A 20,052-nucleotide genomic window follows, 5' to 3' on the forward strand; every position below is an offset into this window, starting at 1 on the left:
TGATGATGATGAAGACAACACCCAGCCCCTGAGCGGAGAAAATCCCCAACCTAGCCCGGAATCGTACCCGGGCCCCTTAGGACGGTAGTCCATCATGCTCACCATTCAGCTATCGGAGCAGACATATTTCCCTCTATGAACATTATCAAAAGCGACATATAACTTATAAAGACAGTGTATGTTGTTAAATTGTATCCTTTCCTATTTTCTATTATTTATTTTAATAAGAAAATATTGTGTGAGCCGGAAATTGCTTTTCGAAAATATGTTTGTTGTTCGTGAAATATACTGTCCACCATGTTTACTGTTATCTTCGCAAATATTTCGTATGCAGTATTTAAGAGACTTGTACCTCCATAATTTCTACAAGCCGTATTTGATCCTCTTTTAAATATGGATATTACTATTGCTTTCTTCCGTTCCGTTGATGGTCTGTCGCGAGTCTCATACTTTGTACACACCACCGTGAATAATCGTTTTGTTGCCACTTCCCCCAATGATTTTAGAAATTCTGATGGAATGTTATCCATCGCTTCCGCATTATTTCACTTCAACTCTTCCAAAGCTTTTCTTAATTCTGATTCTAATACTGGATCTCCCATCTCTTCCCAATCGGCTCCTGTCTCTTCTTATATCACTCATCAGAGAAGTCGTCCCCTCATAGAGGCCCTCAATGTACTCTTGCCACCTACCCGCTCTCTCCTTCCATTTGATACCGGAGTTATCATTGCTGTCTTTAGATACCGCCCTTGCTTTTAATTTCACCGACGGTTGTTCCGACTTTTCTGCATGCTGCCACGCGGCCAATTCTCCTTATCTTCCCTGCTATTCCCACTTATTTCATTCCAAACTGACTTGTACTCCTGTATTCCTGAATTTTGCCGAACTTCCTTGCACTTGTTCTTTCGTCGATTAGCTGAAGTATTTCTTCTGTTATCTATGTTTTCCTTGCAGTTACCGTCCTTGCACTTACATTTAGCTCTCCAAGTTCTGTGGTTGCCCTTTATAGAGATGTCCATTCCTCTTCAACTGATCTGCCTCCTGAGCTATTTAATATCGGAGAAATTCAAGCACATCTCTTCCTTAGTACTTTCATATCCCGCTCTTTTGCGCATTGATTCCTCCTGACTAAAGGCTCTAAGCTCTATGGGACTTAACATCTGAGGTCATCAATCCCCTACACTTAGAACTACTTAAACCTAAGGACATCACACACATCTATGCCCGAGGTAGGATTCGAACCTGCGACCGTAGTAACCGCGCGGTACCGGACTGAAGCGCCTAGAACCGCTGGGCTACAGAGGCCGGCTAGTCTCCTAAACTTCAGTCTTCTCTTCATCATTAAGAGATATGAATCTATATCTGCCCCTGAGTACGCCTTACAGTCCAGTAACTGATATTTCAAAATCTCTGCCTGACCACGGCATAATCTAATTGAAACCTTCCCGTATCTACCGGTCTTTTCCAAGTATACCTTATCCGCTTGTGATTGATGAACAGAGTATTCACTATTATTGGAGGAAATTTATTGCAGAATTCAGTTAGTCGCAATTGTCTCTCAGTCTTATTACAAAGCCCATACTCTCCCGTAACCCTTTCTTCTAGACCTTTTCCTACAACCGTATTCCAGTCATCTATGACTAACAGATTTTCATCGCCCTTTGTATACTCAATTACCTATTCAATATCCTCATATACTTTCTGTATCTCTTCATCTTCTGCTTGCGACGTCGGCATGTATATCTGAAATATTGTCGTCGGTGTTGGTTTGCTGTCGATTCTGATGAGAACAACCGTGTCACTGAGCTGTTCCTAGCAGCTGTCTCTGTGTCCTACGTTCCTATTCATAACGAAACCTACGCCTGTTAGCCTGTTATACGATTTTCTGCTGTTGTTGGTATTACCCTACGCTAGTCTGATCATAAATCTTTGTCTATTTTTTCATTTCACTTCACTGCCCCTCGCTACATATACACTACCGGCCATTAAAATTGCTACACCACGAAGATGACTTGCTACAAACGCGAAATTTAACCGACAGGAAGAAGATGCTGTAATATGCAAATGATCAGCTCTTCAGAGCATTCACACAAGGTTGGCGGCGGTGGATTGAGGAAAGTTTCCAATCGATTTCTCATACATAAACAGCAGTTGACCGGCGTTGCGTGGTGAAACGTTGTTGCGATGCCTCGTGTAAGGAGGAGAAATGCGTACCATCACGTTTCCCACTTTGATAAAGGTCGGATTGTAGCCTATCACGATTGCGGTTTATCGTATCGCGACATTGCTGCTCGCGTTGTTTGAGATCCAATGACTATTAGCAGAATATGGAGTCGGTGGGTTCAGGAGGGTATACGGAACGCCGTGCTGGATCCCAACGGCCTCGTATCACTAGCAGTCGAGATGACAGGCATCTTATCCGCATGGTTGTAACGGATCGTGCAGCCACGTCTCGATTTCTGAGTCAACAGATGGGGACGTTTGCAAGACAACAACCATATGCACGAACAGTTCGACGACGTTCGCAGCAGCATGGACTATCAGCTCGGAGACCATGGCTGCGGTTACCCTTGACGCTACATCACAGACAGGAGCGCCTGTGATGGTGTACTCAACGACGAACCTGGGTGCACGAATGGCAAAACGTCATTTTTTCGGATGAATCCAGGTTCTGTTTACATCATCATGATGGTCGCATCTGTGTTGGCGACATCGCGGTGAACGCACATTGGAAGCGTGTATTCGTCATCGCCATACTGGTGGATCACCCGGCGTGATGGAATGGGGTGCCATTGGTCACACGTCTGTCATCTCTTGTTCGCATTGACAGCACTTTGAACAGTGGACGTTACATTTCAGGTGTGTTACGAGTCGTGGCTCTGCCCTACATTCGATCCCTGCGAAACCCTACATTTCAGCAGGATAATGCACGACCGTATGCTGCAGGTCCATTACGGGCCTTTCTGGATACAGAAAATGTTCGACTGCTGCCCTGGCCAGCACATTCTCCAGATCTCTCACCGACTGAAAACGTCTTCTCAATGGTGGTCGAGCAACTGGCTCGTCACAATACGTCAGTCACTACTCTTGATGAACTGTGGTATCGTGTTGAAGCTGCATGGGCAGCTGTACCTGTACATGCCATGCAAGTTCTGTTCCCAGGCGTATCAAGGCCGTTATTACGGCCAGAGGTGGTTGTTCTGGGTACTGATTTCTGAGGATCTATGCACCCAAATTGCGTGAAAATGTAATCACATGTCAGTGCTAGTATAATATATTTGTCCAATGAATACCCGTTAATCATCTGCATTTGTTCTTGGTGTAGCAATTTTAATGCCCAGTAGTGTAGACTGAGCCTGCACAATTCCCTTTCAAGTGAAGTAACGTCATGTATCGACATAGCTGTTGCTGAGCTGTGGAGAGACTGGCAGCGGCGCTAGCCGGACTCACCAGCTGGTCGAGGTCTGCGCTGAGGCCCTCGAGGTCTGGCGGCCTGGCGCCGCCCACGGAGGCGAGCATGCGGCGGCGATGTCCGACGCGGCCGATGTCCAGCACGGCGGACAGCTCCACCTCCCAGACGCGGCGCACGCGCGCCATGTCGCAGTAGAGGTGGCGGCGGAAGGTGTCGCGGTAGCAGTCCAGCCGCAGCGACGACAGCCACGCGTCCACCTCGCCGGAGGGACCCCCGGGGGCGGCGCCCGGAGGCGGCGTCGCGGCGGCGGCGGCGGCGGCGACCGCGGGCACGCGGCACGGCAGCGACTGCGCCGCGCGCAGGATGGTCGCGCGCTCGCGCTCGCTGTCCACGCCCATCTCCTTCAGGTCGCGCTCCTCCAGCACGCCGTTCTGACACACCACAAAACACACCTCTCTCCGTAACACCCCTCCCGTCTCGCTACATTTAGGTTCATTTGGCGGTCGCTGCTCTACTTAAAAGCCATCCGATATTAATGTATGTTTGCAGGTGAGGATACTCAGCCGCCAAATAATTGTTAAAGTTCGTGGCGAAACCTACAGCTGTCCTTTATTTTGCTCAATTCGCTACTAATTCCATCAATCTTAGCTCCCATAAATGGCAGTGAAAGTTACACAATACAGTACAGCGTCGATTATCCGAAGTAATGGGTGTTCGGAAAACTGGTTTGTTCGGATAATCGACCTGTACATGTTTGTTTGCCAAAAAGAAGTACTGTACAGTAAATTTATTCATAAAAACAGGCATCTCTTTTAGTATTACAAAGTACCGTACTAAGGCAACTTCAGTAAGAATAAATAATATGTGGCACAGTTTATTAAACAAAAATACATATTACATACGCATTTTGCATGAACATTACACACAGTATACAAGTCGACAGAAGTGTGCTGATTGTTGAAACACAGCGACTGGCGGCTTGGTCGGTCAACAGCACCTTGCGAAGGCCCCATTAGAAGCAATGTTCCGCCAGCGGTGGCCCAGTACGGCGACTACTGTGGGAAACTTGGTTTGGGAGTGAGGGGGATGATGGACGGTAGGGTGGGAGAGTAACAGGTGCGAGCGAGTACACAGTTCGGTTAAGCGGTCGTTCGGTTGACCGACGTTCGGATAATCGATGCTCTACTGTAATTTGAAGAACAGTAATTTGCTCTTTTGATCCTATCACAGCACGTAGAAGTTTTTCATAATGATAACTGTGTACAACAGTTTTCGTCAAGAACAGCTCGTAACACACTTCTCAATGAAAACTATTGCACGCATCTATTATTATGAAAATTTTTTATGTACTATTGTGTGCTCGATAGAGCAAATTAGCCGGCCGTTGTGACCGAGCGGTTCTAGGCGCTTCAGTCTGGAACCGCGCTGCTGCTACGGTCTTAGTTTCGAATCCTGCCACGGGCATGCACGTGTGTGATGTCTTTAGATTAGTTAGGTTTAATTAATTCTAAGTCTAGGGGACTGATGACCGCAGATGTTAAGTCCCATAGTGCTTAGAGCCATCTGAACCATTTGATTTGAAGAGCAAATTACTTTTCTTCCGTTTTCTGCCGTTTTTGCCAGCTATCATCATCATAAACTAAAGGCTGTGCCTTGTCGATTTAACCACGTCCCTCTCTACATTGTCATCCTCTTCAATTCTTCACACGATTTTATCCCCATAACTTTTTTAATGTTATTAAAATACGCTGCTCTTGGGCTGCTTCTTGGTTTTTTTCCCTAAAGCTTTTCCTTCAAAGACATTCTTTAGGAACTGGTTGTGTCTCATTATGTGTCCTATCATATTTGATTTTCTTCTTCCTATATAACTTAGCAGCGTTCTGCTCTCATTCACTTCTCTTAAAACCTGTTCATTACTCTTTCTATCTACCCAGCTTGTTTTCGTCATTCTTCTCCATATCCACATTTCCATTGCATCCAGCCTCTTTTTCTCTACCTATCCCAGAATCCACGCTTCACATCCGTATTTTAAGACACCCCGGACAAAAGTTTTGATAAACTTTTTCCTACTTTCTAGGCTTATATGATTGTCTGTTAGCAAATTCCTTTTATTTTGGAAAGCTTGCTTTACCAAGCCTATTCTTCTCTTTATATCTGTGATACATTTATTGTCGTCAGTGATTGTGCTCCCCAAATAACAGTTCTCAACCTGCTCTCTAACATCATCTTCTAGTTTAATATTAACTTTACCATTTTCTTTTGTCTTCTCTACTACCATAGTTTTTGTTTTCTTCTTATTTATTTTTGTATTTTGGCAAATTTTAGCAACATAAACTCCATTCCCTTTACTGAGTCAGCAAATACTACTATACCATCTGCAAAACGGATAGTGTATTCGTTCCCTGTTAATTTTAATTCCTTTGGTTATTCTTTTCAGTTTTTCAATAGTTTTTTTCAATAAATAAGTTGAACAATCATGGTGACAATGGGCATCCTTGCCTTACTCCCCTCCTTATTTTTCCTTTCTTCTTCACACCATTCACTTCTATCTCTGCTTCCTGCCTTTTATACAGGTTCCAGATTAATGTTCTGTCCCTCCAATCAAGATTTGCCAGCTAAGCTTGGTAATAGTCATTGACCGAAACTAGTAGCGAATTGTGCAAAATAAAGGACAGCTCAAAGTTTCACCATGAACTTTAACATCGGCTGTTACAAACACCAACAAAATTTTTGTAGCACCCAGACAAGCCGTGCATGTGTATTGCTATTGAGACTTCCTGTACAGATCTTGACATTGTTTGTAAACACACTCACAGTTACCATGTGCGCTTCCTACAAGCAGGATGCCGCACTCGAATGGATTGCACACTTCAGCTGAAAGTAAAGCACCATTAGGGATGCATTAGAAGCGTCAGTATAACAGCAGGGTGAACATCCATCATGCCACGAAGGACGGTCGGGACCACTGGTCGATATGAATCAACAATTTACGCGGAGCTTGGAAACAGCTCAGTGTGTGCACCAGGCTCAAAGTGATGTCCGGACGTGGAATAGGTTCCAGTTGATAGATATTGTTGAAGGCTTCAATGCACAGGCCGCCAAAGTTCGACGGCTGCACGAGATGATCGGTATCTACGACTTTTGATTCGAAGGAATCATGAACTGAGTGCTCCATAACTGAATTCAGCGTTCGAAGAGGCTACAGGCTGTCATGTGTCGTACTAAACTTTAGAAGACAACTGTATGATCCGAATCCCCATTCCCGACGACTATGACGAGTACCTCATCGTAAAAAAAGGAAGGAAGGTTGGGTTTACCGTTCCATCGACATCGAGGTCATTAGGGGGCGGAACACAAGTTCGGATTGTGTCAAGAATATGGAAGGAAAGCGGCCGTGCCCTTTCAAAAACGCTATCCCGGCATTTGCCTGGAGCGATTTAGGGAAATCGTGGCAAACCTAAATCTGGATGGCCCGATGCGAGTTTGATCCGTCGTCCTCCCGAATTCGAGTCCAGTGTGCTAACCACTGAACAACCTCGCTCGGTTATTTTATCGTACACCACAACACGATGGACGCCGTTACATATGAATGCAGAATGAACGCCCCGGGAGTGGCGTCGGGTGTTTTTTATGAACGAAACTCGGGTGTGTTTTGAAATTTGTGGTAAATTCCTATGGGACCAAACTGCTGAGGTTCAAAATGGTTCAAATGGCTCTGAGCACTATGGGACTTAACTGCTGTGGTCATCAGTCACTTAGAACTACTTAAACCTAACAAACCTAAGGACATCACACACATCCATTCCCGAGGCAGGATTCGAACCTGCAACCGTAGCGGTCGCGCGGTTCCAGACAGTAGCGCCTAGAACCGCTCGGCCACTCCGGCCGGCAAACTGCTGAGGTCATCGATCCCTAGGCTTACACACTACTTAATGTAACTTAGACTAATCTGCACTGAGAACAGCAGACAAACCCATGCCCGAAGGAGTACTCGAACTTCCGATGTGGGGAGCCGCGCGAACCGTGGCAAGACGCCCGAGACCGCGCGGCTACCCCGCACGCCACGGGTGTTTGAACCTTGCTAATCACAGATAACATTTCGGGGACGAACCCGGTAATATCTAATGCCTCCAACCCGGCGTTCGACATGTGTAACAAGATGGTGGAGGAGTGATGTTCTGGGATAGCATTACACGGGGCCACCGTAAGCCTCTCTTGGTCACTGAGGGCCGTCTCACCGTCTACGGCACAGCGACGAGATTCTGCAACCAACAACCGGACAGTAGCGCCATGATTTTGGTGACAGTTTCGTCATGGTACACGATAACTCGTGTGCTCATCGTGCAGTTTCCGTGAACACATTCCTTCAGGATGCTAGGATCGCCAAAATGGAGTAGCCTGCCTGCTCTGCGGACATATACCCAACCAAACATGTCTGAGGTCGATTCAAATCACATACCTACACAGAATCGCTCATTGAAGAGTGGGACAATCTGGATCAGGGCTGGCTTGATGATGTCATCGGTAGTATGCCAAGCGTGCATCCGAGTAAGGGAACGTTCCACTACGCGTTGACGTTGCTCATGAATGCTGAGAGAAAACGCCCACAGGAGACAGCCGACTTTGTCGCTACAAAAATGAGTGTTTTTTTTTTTTTTCTTTAATCTGGGCACATTACAAGTGAACATGCAACGTGGTCAGAAACAGTCTGAAAAGCTTGTAAGGGTGTTGCAGGGTAGGTGGTGATGAGTAATAATTGTTAAGAAAAAATCAGATACGTTGTGCCCCGTTTGCGAGTTAATTAGCTCTGAAGTTAGCCACCATCTTCTTCTTTTTTTTTTCGCTTTCCTTCGTTTCATCTGCTCGGTGCGGATGTCGCAAGACCCCGTTTCAGTTCGCCGTTGATCCATTAACTCAGTTTTTTTTTTTATTACAGAGGGCAGCTAACCCTCTGACCGTACACGCTGAGTTACCGTGCCGGCGACCATCAGGCGGTTGCGCGCAAATTCAAGCAGTCTCGTGTGCTATCGTCTACGCCATGAGAAAAACTGACACTAATTGTATCTGGCGGGAATTTGCGCGCACCGGCCTCTTTGTTTAACTTCAATGCTTATTCACTCGTAGACGACACAACATACCGATTTTTTTCCTTAGCAGTTACTTCTCAGCGCAACCTACCCTGAAACATACTTACAAGCTTTTCAGACTGTTTCTGACCACTCTCTAACCGCATGCCTGAGAGCCAACTTTTATTTTTTGTGCTATGAATTTCGAAGTAAAGAGGTAATGCAGAACTTTTGTTGGTGTGTGTATTTTGTTATAAGTGAAGAGCTTACGTACAAGAGAACAAGTTAAGATTAAAATCTGTGACCGTTAGACGCTACCTATTGCTACAGTTTGGAAGATTGTTGAGTGTACATTGGAACTTCGTTTATCCGGACTAGGTGCGAACATGTCATACAGATTATCAAGAATCCGGACAGAAATTCAGAAAAAAATTGAATGACGCGGGTTAAATGACATAAACACAAACCTTTTATTTATTTTCACGTAAACGCACATATTATTCAGCATGCGTCCAAAAAGTCCCGAGCTGATTTTATTCCTGGCGGATAAGCAACGTCAGTGCAGTAACTACGGAGGTTGAACTAACAACCCCACCAGTCAGTTGTGAGCAGGGAGTGCTAAGTGGTGGACATGGGATCAAAGTGGGTCAATGTTGTTGAGTCACAAATCGCAATATAGCAACCTCTCCAAATCAGTCAGAATGTTTCCATGAGAAGTGGTATGTAAAATATGTCCGCCCTCCCCCTCCACCCCACCTCCCCTCCCACACACACCTCCTCCCCGAACCAAAACGACGGCGCTAGGACGCCTGCCGCAACTTGATTGAAATGAAGAATGAGGACAGTTCTTTTCTAGAAAAGATCACCACAGGCGATGAGACTTGGTTTTACGAACCTACCACAAAACAACAAAGTGCACAAGTTCACATGGAGATTCAACGCTTTGACTATACAACCGTCATTCAAGCCAGTGCGAAGCAACAGTTGCACCATTTTCCAAAGAATGACTTTTCTGACAGTTAAACGCGGTTGTATGAAAATACTTTGCATTATAAGCAGGTGGAGAAAGACAAATTTTTGAGCTAGGTTCGTCTCTCGTGTGTAGCAATATCACGCAGGCGGCTCATCAGCATTATGTCGGCAGAACTGTTTATGCATGGTATTCCAAATGAAACGGTATTTTATCCAGCTGCCTTATGCCACTGTATGTTGCATAATGCCTTCGTCAGCTATTCCATCATCAGCTATCGTGAATGCCTACTGAGAACAAACGGCGATATTCTTCATCAGATTGTCTTTTCGCGTCCATCATTTACGCTATTTGGAGCTACACTATCTGATCAACAGTATCCGGACACCTATTGCTGGACATTAACATGGCGCTTGAACTCTGCTGGGGACACTTTCAGTGAGGTGGCTGCCTGTGGAGAAAAGGCAAGACACGAAACCAAAAAAAAAAGTGATATTGGACCCTGGAATCTAGAGCGAATTCGACATTCTGACTCGTCCCAAAGCTGTTCTACTGTGTTCAGGTCGGAACTCTGGCAGGTCAGTCCATTTCAGGAATGTTATTGGTGGTGGTGGTGGTGGTGGTGGTTAGTGTTTAACGTCCCGTCGACAACGAGGTCATTAGAGACGGAGCGAAAGCTCGGGTTAGGGAAGGATTGGGAAGGAAATCGGGCGTGCCCTTTCAAAGGAACCATCCCGGCATTTGCCTGAAACGATTTAGGGAAATCACGGAAAACCTAAATCAGGATGGCTGGAGACGGGATTGAACCGTCGTCCTCCCGAATGCGAGAATGTTATTCTCCGCATACCATTGTCTCAAAGTCGCTGCTTTAAGGAAGGGGGTATTGTCATGCTGATACAATCATCTCTCCAAACTGCTCCTCTTCTGCCCGCAATAAAAAAGACTACAAACTGTGTTAGTGTTTTCTTAAGCGCGATTAGGGAACCACATCCTAACCACGAAATACGCCCCAATACCGTTATAGGCCGCATCGTCCACACAGTCATTATTGCGGCCTAGTCTACACCTTATTTTAGATCTATATGACCTTGCTATACTGATTATATTTGTGTGTTTTGACGATGCCATTATGGCCTTATCACTTTACGACATGATGTAAAAAAGATCTGAGGATGGTCATTACGGACTGAAACCGGTCATCATCTAAAGAATTCATATTATGATCAAAGACTGGAATAAACAAACATTTGACGGTATTGGACCACTGTTTGTATACGCGACCATGTCGCAGTTGGTGACACATTTGTTAACTGTGGAATATGAGAAACTAGAATTTTAATAAACCTTCACCAACTTTGAATCGATTCCCGTGACAGCTATACTGAAGAAAACCGTATTCCATTTTAATATTCAGATAAAACAGCGACAGGTCACCTACGATTTATGTGGTTCTTTTATCTGAATACTAATCGCAACTGTCGCTGCGTCGTCTTCGATATCAGAGCCGTTTCTCCGCTAGGCAGAGAATTTTTCTCCTGGCCCTAACACATTTCGTGTCTCGCTATCACGACCAGTACTTGGATTTGACGTCTAAAGTCCCACAGTAGCTCATGACGTACGTCACGGTACGTACACTGGCTGTCTACGTAAAGTAGGAGAACGATGAACTGTTCCTACCCAGTTTTTTTACTTGTAACCGCTCTTTAGAGAGTGGTTATACAGAAACGAGTGTTAGATTAAATTCTGCAATACGAAGTGACCTAAGAGCCAAAAATCGGTAGTAGTATTTCGAAGTAATAGTTAAAATTTTACAAAGAGTATATATTCGAAATAGAGTAACGCAAAATAGTACAAAGGGAATCCAAGAAAGACTTAACAGAGGTGCGTTTTGTTTTGAATGTAATATATAAACCAATGCGCAGCATTGTTAGGTCTCTTGAGTTTTTGTTTTCAGCGGTGGCGAGTGTATTCGAAGTTCTTCCATGGTAGTCGGAATTTTGGAATTAGAAGCCTAATTAAATTGCGTTCTTAGAACTGGCTTAGACATTAGAGTGGTGGAGAACAGATTATTTTTGGATAAATTCAGAGGCGGAGTCAATTAGAGGTGATTGGGTGTACGAACATTGATATTCAAGTGAATGGTGATTGTCTGTGTTAAACGAGACGCTACAATCGTATACTTACGATTGTGAAGAGATTTATTAACAATACGGAAACTTTTATGTTGAATTAGGATTTTATTCGCTGTATGCGAATTATTGGGACCGAAAATAGTTCGGATCTTATCACACTAGTATCTTTGTCGCTCGTTATCAAGGTGATTCCACTAACAAACGTGAAGTGAAAATAGTGCCTGTTATAAGACTAAACTTGTGCTGAACAGACATTAAAAGGATTCAAACTCATAATTAATATCGTGTCGTGAGAACTGAGAAGCTTAGACATTGTAAGGCCCAGGGACATAATTATAAATATGACTGACTGTTATCATACCGAAAAATACACACTAGGATCAAGTCTCCTTTCATTGATCCCCCAGTGCCATCTCTCATTAATTTAAGAACTTAATTGCGTCAATAAAACAGAAATATACGAGACACTCCCAGTATTTACTAAATTCCATAGTCAGCTAGTACATAGACAATAATATCTGTGAACATTCAAGGGTTATCGAAAGAAGCTGATAAACCTTTTTACAAACAGATTTAATAGGATTCAACGAATGCATGCAGACTGCTAAAGTAACTAAATAAAATTACTCAGGGAAACAAATTAGTAAAAATAGACTGGAACTCAATTCATATCTTATCTTACTCCAGAGAAATAAAAAACAAAACTGTCTTTGGATCCGTCGTGGTTGAAAGTGTATGAATTATCTCTGGAAAAGCACGATCAATTTTCAACTGCTGGTTCACACGACTAGACTCACAACGTGATTCAGAGATGTTTTATGCCCGATCCACACGGTAGGGCATGGTTCTTAACTAGCCGGGACAATATGTACACAAACTTTTGATATCAGCTCCGCTGCCGGGGAGGGGGGGAGAGGGGAAGAGGGAGAGGGGGGGGGGGGGGGGACGGCGAAGCGATATCTGTGCAGTCGTGACGACGTTGGGTGTGCGGTCATACACTGTCGCCACGAATTAAAATAGTGATTTACTCGTATCCTACCGAGGAAGAAATGGACAATTGACTTTCAGGTGAAGCCCAGCACAATTTCCGAATGGGTAAGGTCTATGATCTTTTCGCGTACCTCTGATACTGTGATCATAAGTACCTTAACATGTACCCACTTCAGTGTGTTACTTGTTTTCTCGCTGGGTCTAAGTGTGTTCCCGCAAAAAACGTCACATGATTTACGACCTGATGCTTCATGCACAGCCGTAACTGCACCACTACGTGAACTGCGTCTGTCAGTGTAGACTAACCGTTTTGCGTCTACGCGTCCACGCTTCAACACCTGACATGCTGCCCAGGGAAAAATAAGTAATAATGCTTACTCTTGCCACATGTACCCAGTGGTTGTAATTAAAGTGCAGCTACTTACAGAGGTCCATTGTGGGCTTTACCGTGTGGCAGCAAAACTTGGTAGATATTCTAATGGGTTAAAGTCGAACCGATTTACGCTGGAAAAAAATTAGTTCCAATTTTGGCCGCCACGTGCAAATCTGGTGCTGTGAATGCAAGAAAGACGTATAGAAATGTTTCCATATGTGATGGATTATGAATAGGACGTGGGCAGAAATGGTCAGACAAGAGAAAAAACGATTTCATTATTAACCGCCGCTAACACAATTGGCTCAATATGAGCACCGAAGACGTCGACAAGATGCTGCAACCGTAAGACGACGTGATCAACAGTTGCTAGCAGTAGTTCTGGTGGAATCTGAGCAACGTGTTTCAGTATTGGCAGAGACCGAACGTGCCCCTGGTAAATGCGTTATTTTAGATATCCCATGAGCCAAAAGCAACATATATTCAGATCAGGAGACCCTGTGGGCCATGCACCTGCAAAACGTCTGGATATAACACGTTGGTGAAAGGCTGCATTTAGTAGACCTTTCACTGGGCGAGTGACATGAGGTGTTGCCACAGCTTGCATGAAAAGAGTGGTTTCCATACAACTGCGCTCTTCCAGAGGAGGAATCACATGCTGTGCAAGGAGGTCTCTATAACGTGCAGACGTCACAGTACACCTGATAGTCCCTCTGGGTGTATTCTCTTCAAAGAATAACGGGCGAGAATAAAGGTGCTTGTGACTCCACACGTACCGCAAAACTTTCAGTTCTGCTGTCCATCAGTTGAACAATTCTCGTGGCGCTGCACGAGCACTAGTACTACCGGGGGCATGTGCTGCATGGTCCATTATAGCAACAGCAAACTCGTCAAAAACTTCCGCCGGGATAGGACGCCTTCCTCTTCCAGGTGTTTTCGAATTTTATTATCATCAATTTTCAACCATTTAATGACATTTGGCCTTTCCTCAGACCTATCAGTCGGCGATACTCTCTCAATGCAGCACTGTAATTGCTGCAGATCTCATAAAACATTTTCACTTACAATTCACGGTCCCACTTCTCGATAGCCATATTGTTCACTCACGTTATAGCCTGTCAAATGACAGTGTGGATGTTCAGATGTGTTGAAATGTGTGTGAATTCCTAAGGTACCAAACTGCTGAGGCGCATCGGTCCATAGACTTATACACTACTTAAACTAAGTTACACTAACTTATGCTAAAAACAACACACACCCATGCCCGATGGAAGACTCGAACCTTCGGCGGGGAAGGCTGCGCAATCCGTGACATGGAGCCTCAAACCGCGCGGCAACTCCGCGCGGCCACAGTGGATATGTCACACAAATAGCGTACTGCACCAAATTTGCACCTAGTGGCCACAGGTGCAACTAATTTTCCTTCCATTGTGAGTCGGTTACGCATTAACTCAATTGTATATTTACCAAGTTTTGCTGCCATGCATTTGCAGCTCACACTGGACCTCCGTGAGTTGCTGCGCTGTAGTTATAACCACCAGGTACACACACACACACACACACACACACACACACACACACACACACACACACACACAAACACATTCTTAACTTTCGTCTGCAACAATAGAGATAACTGTCCCGAAAAAAAATTAAAAATAGTACCAATACCCCGATCCCAACCCACATTTCAGCGTTCTGGCATTAAGTATCGCATTCGGGAGGACGACGGTTCAATCCCGCGTCCGGCCATCCTGATTTAGGTTTCCCGTGATTTCCCTGAATCGCTCCAGGCAAATGCTGGGATGGTTCCTCTGAAAGGGCACGGCCGACTTCCTTCCCCATCCTTCCCTAATCCGATGAGACCGATGACCTCGCTGTTTGGTCTCTTCCCCCAATGAATCCAATCCAATCTGGCATTAAGTAAGTGTAATGAAGTATTTTCTTCTAGATCGCAAACATAATGACGACTCTCAAGTGTGTAGGAAGAACAGAAAAGCAATTAGCAATGGAATTTTTCCTTATTGAATGGTACCTTTTCATAAAGAGTGCCCCAAACCACTACGCTACGTCTTCAGTGAACAGATTTTATTGTATATACAGTTAGAAAATACTAACAACAACTGGCCAAGATCCACTAGAGGGCAGTTAATCTGATTGTCCGGATCGTACTTAGACAATTCTCGAAAGCATCAGCAACAGGACGACGGATACATCCGAACACAGGTAAGTGTAGCGAAATAAACAAGTCCCTACAGCAGGTGGACATCGCAAACTATGTGATCAAAAGTATCTTGACACCCCTATGTAGTACGGAGCTGATCACTAGATGTCACGAGAGGCGGATCCGCCAGAATAAAAGGAGGCTGCGGTGCTGCGTTGTCAGCAGAGAGGAAGTAACAGCAGAATGGGTCGGTTGGGAGAGCTCAGTGACTTTTAACGTGGACTAGTCGCTGGATGTCACATGAGTAACACGCTCATCAAGGAAATTTCAACCCTTCTCAGCTGTCAAAATCAACTGTTAGTGATGTGATTGTGAAGTGGAAACGGGAGGGAACAATCACAACAAAACCAATACCAGGCACCCCTCATGTATTGACGAACAGAGACTGTGGAGCATTGCAGAGGGTGGGTTCAAAATACCGCATGAAATCATCGCAAGGAATCACTCGTTAGTTCGTAAGTGCCAGCAGCGGTCCATCTGGCACATGTGTGTAGGCAGGTAAAAAGAATATTTCACTACATCTGCACTGGTGCCACACACTTTTGTCATCTACATTTACTTCCACACTTTACATCTATACTCCATTCACCCATGGGACTCGGGAATAATGACTGTTTAAATGCCTCTGCATACTCTGTAATTAATCTAATTTTGACCTTACGATCCTTACAGGAGCGATACGTAGGGGTTTTGGTACATTTTTAGATTTTTCATTGAAGGTGGATTTGAAACTTTGTAAATAGACTTTCGTAGGATAATTTACATCTGTCTACAGGTCCCTGCCAGTTCAGTTTCTGTAGCATCTCCATGAGATTCTCCCACGGAGCAAAAAAAAAAAAAAAAAAAAAAAAAAGAGGGGGGGGGGGATGCAGAACAAGTTACACACCAGCACTCACCCAAGAAACAGTAGCCCTACGGGAAGAGTATCAAATGCTCTTCGAAAGAAACCCCTTCAGTGAAGAAGCCCTCACCAAAGGAAGAGCTATTACCTTCCGGATATCAGAAGTGAGAAGGGAGCAATGGACCAAACTGATGGAGGAAACTAATTTTGGCAGAGATATTCAAAAGGCCTGGAAACTCACAAAACGCCTAGTCAATGACCCCACCAAACCAAATCTACACGCGAACGTCACAGCAGACCAAATTGCACACCAGCTTCTCACAAATGGGAAACCACCAAGATACGACAACCTAAAGACAAAAAAGAGGGGCATAGAACGAAACCCCCCTCAGGAGACCGAAGAACTATCCAAGCCATTTACCTTGGCGGAACTGGAGAAGGAGATCAGTAAGTGCAAAATGAGGAGAGCAGCCGGCCATGATGATATATGCGTCGAGCAAATAAAGCATTTTGGAACTGTAACAAGGAAATGGCTAGTCGATATGATGAACAACTGCATGAAATCCTGCAAAATTCCAAAAATCTGGAGAAAATCGCGACTCATTGCCATCCTAAAACCAGGCAAAGAACGTGATAATCCCAAAAACTACAGGCCGATCTCTCTGCTATGCCATATGTACAAGGTTTTGGAAAGGATGATACTCCACAGAATCACGGACGCCATCGAGCCCCTCCTCATCCCACAACAAGCAGGCTTCAGACAGGGCAAATGCTGCACGTCACAGGTGCTAACATTAACGCAACACATAGAGGACGGGTTCGAGAACAGGAAGATCACCGGGGCTGTCTTCCTAGACCTATCAGCAGCCTACGACACAGTCAACCACCGACTGCTCCTGGGGAAAATATACGCAATGAGTAGGGACTACAGACTAACCTTACTGACTGGAAACCTACTCCAGAATCGAAGATTCTTCGTGGATTTTCAGGGACAGAGAAGCCGGTGGAGGATACAGAAAAATGGCCTCCCTCAAGGTAGCGTATTTGCCCCAACACTTTTTAATATATATATTAATGACCAGCCCCTCCCCTAAGGCACCGAAAGCTTCATATATGCAGATGATTGCGCCATTACCGCTCAAGCAAACAGCTTTGAAACTGTTGAACAGAATCTCTCATAAGCCCTCGAACAGCTTGCCACCTACTACAAGGGGAACCATCTCAAACCCAACCCAGGGAAAATCCAAACCTGCGTCTTCCACCTAAAGAACAGACAATCTGCAAGAAGACTACAACTTAACTGGGAAGGAGTGCCCCTGAAACATTGCGAAACACCAAAATACTTAAGCGTCACCTTGGATAGAGCACTCACCTATAAAAAGCACTGCATGAACACTAAACACAAAGTAGCCGCGAGGAACAACATTTTCCGTAAACTAACGGGCACTACATGGGGGGCACAGCCTGGAATAGTGAGAACCACAGGTCTTGCTTTGTGCTATTCAACAGCGGAGTACGCGTGCCCTGTGTGGAACAATTCTAGCCACGCCAAGCAAGTGGACATAGCGCTTAATGAATCCTGCCGCATCATCACAGGCTGTCTGAGACCAACCACGACTGATAAATTGTACTGCCTGGCAGGCGTGGCACCACCAGGTATTAGAAGGAAAGTAGCGGCCAGGAAGGAAAAGACAAAGGCGCTGACCTCACCTGCCCACCCGCTGTGCAAACACCCGCCAGCCCGCCGCCGACTAAAATCTAGAAAAAGCTTCCTGCACACAGCAGAAAACATCGTCGGGACACCGCAGCAAGTGAGGCTGGCAATGTGGCGAGAAGAAAACGCGCACCTTGCGAAGAACTCCCTCCCGGTCATATGGAAGGATGGACGACATGGAAATCTCTTAATAGGCTGCGCTCTGGTGTCACACGATCCAGAGAGAATATGCGCAAATGGAGCCTCTGAAATGAACCGGCGCTGTGTGACTGTGGACACATTCAAACCACCATCCACCTCACGCAGTGTGTGCTGTGCCCAAGCACGTGCACCCTGAAGGATTTGATGAATGCCACCTCGAAAGCGCTGGACGTGGCCAGGTTCCGGGCCAAGACTTCATGAAACAAAAAACTACTTGACCCTGCTTATATATCTGTATACTTTTATACTCTTTTTGTATTTGTTATATACTTTATATGTATGTGTTAATTATTCTGATTTTATGTACGATGCTTCTGACACGATTAAGTAAATAAAATCTGTTTCTCAACGCCACTGACACTAATAAGTATATTACTCATCTTTGCTGTTGGATTTTCCTTTGAAAAGGAACGTTTGAAAACGGAGTCCCATTTGAGGAAAACGCAAAGAAAAAACTATGCAATACAGTGCTAATTACACTGAAATACCATTACCAGTCTTTGTTGTTACTCTCGCAATAGAGATTACATTGTTTGATAGTGTCAAATTTCCTCCAGGTTACTTTCAGTTTCCTGGTAGACGTGGTGACTTAAGTGATTTTACGATGCTTTACGTAAGATATGGTAGGTTTCGTACAGTACAGATCCTTGCAGCTTTTTTTTTCTTTTTCTTTTTTTTCTGGGATTATAGACATTCCACATCCGACAGACTTCCAAGCACACGTCCTTATACTTTAATTTCGTCTGAGCCGCCTTATGTTTCAACTTCCTGTCATTCGTGACTGAGACGTCGATTAAAATTCACAATATTTTATCTGTCTGGTGTACAACATTATTATTATTATTATTATTATTATGTACTGACATACAATGAAGCTCCAAAGAAACTGATATAGGTATGCGTATTCAAATACAGAGATATGTAAACAGACAGAATGCGGCGCTGCAGCTGCACAACAAGCGTCTGGCGCACTTCTTAGATCGGTTACTGCTGCTACCAATGGCAAGTTATCAAGATTTAAGTGACTTTGAACGTGGTGTTATAGTTGGCGACGGATCCGTGGGACACAACACCTCCGACGTAGCGATGAGGTGGAGATTTTCCCTTACAACAATTTCAACGAATCTACCGTGAATATCAGGAACCCGGTAAAACATCAAATCTCCGACATCACAAGAACGGGACCAAAGACGACTGAAGAGAATCGTCCAACGTGACACAAGTGCAACACTTCCGCAAACTGCTGTAGATTTCAATGCAGAGCCATCAACACGTGCCGGACGGAGTGGCCGAGCGGTTCTAGGCGCTACAGTCTGGAACCGCGCGACCGCTACGGTCGCAGGTTTGAACCCTGCCTCGGACGTGGATGTGTGTGATGTCCTTAGGTTAGTTAGGTTTAAGTAGTTCTAAGTTCTAGGGGACTGATGACATCAGAAGTTAAGTCCCATAGTGCTCAGAGCCATTTTGAACCATCAAGTGTCAGCGTGCGAGCAATTTAACGAAACAGCATCGATATGAGGATTTGGAGCCGAAGGCTCACTCGTGTACCCTTGATGACTGCACGGTATAAAGCTTTACGCCCCACTTGGGCCCGTCAGCACCGACACTGGACTGTTAATGACTGGAAACATGTTGCCTGGTCGGACGAGTCTCGTTTCAAATCGTATCGAGCGAATGGACGTTGACGGGTATGGAGAAAACCCCATGTATCCATGGACCCTGCATGTCACCAGAGGACTGTTCAAACCGCTGGAGGCTCTGTAATGGTGTGGGGACCCTTGTTGCGTGTAAATACGACTCTGATACATGACTCGTACATAAGCATCCTGTCTGATCAGTGATCATCTGCATCCATTCATGTCCATTGTGCATTCCGATGGACTTGTGGAATTCCAGCAGGACAATGGGACACCCTACACGTCTAGAATTGTTACAGAGTGGTTCCAGGACCACTCTTCTGAGTTTAAAGTTTAAACAATTCCGCTGGTCACCAACCCCCCCCCCTTCCCAGACATGAACATTATGGAGCTTACCTGGGATGCTTTGCAACGTGCTGTTCTAAACATATCTCCGCCCTCTCGTACTCTTATGATTTTATGGACAGCCATGCAGGATTCATTACGTCAGTT

General features: G+C 45.0%; 1 protein-coding gene across 1 annotated transcript in view; it reads right to left on the bottom strand.

Moving 5' to 3' along the window:
- The window catches only part of LOC124805673 (ankyrin repeat and SAM domain-containing protein 1A-like), a 183,521-nt gene that overhangs the window by 70,922 nt on the left and 92,547 nt on the right, over positions 1-20,052 (bottom strand). The window contains exon 6 of the mRNA XM_047266243.1: positions 3,451-3,843. Coding sequence (XP_047122199.1) covers positions 3,451-3,843 — 393 coding nt within the window. The remainder of the gene's footprint in view (positions 1-3,450; positions 3,844-20,052) is intronic.

This window comes from Schistocerca piceifrons, chromosome 7 (assembly GCF_021461385.2).
Source record: "Schistocerca piceifrons isolate TAMUIC-IGC-003096 chromosome 7, iqSchPice1.1, whole genome shotgun sequence".
NCBI classification, from domain to species: Eukaryota; Metazoa; Arthropoda; class Insecta; order Orthoptera; family Acrididae; genus Schistocerca; species Schistocerca piceifrons.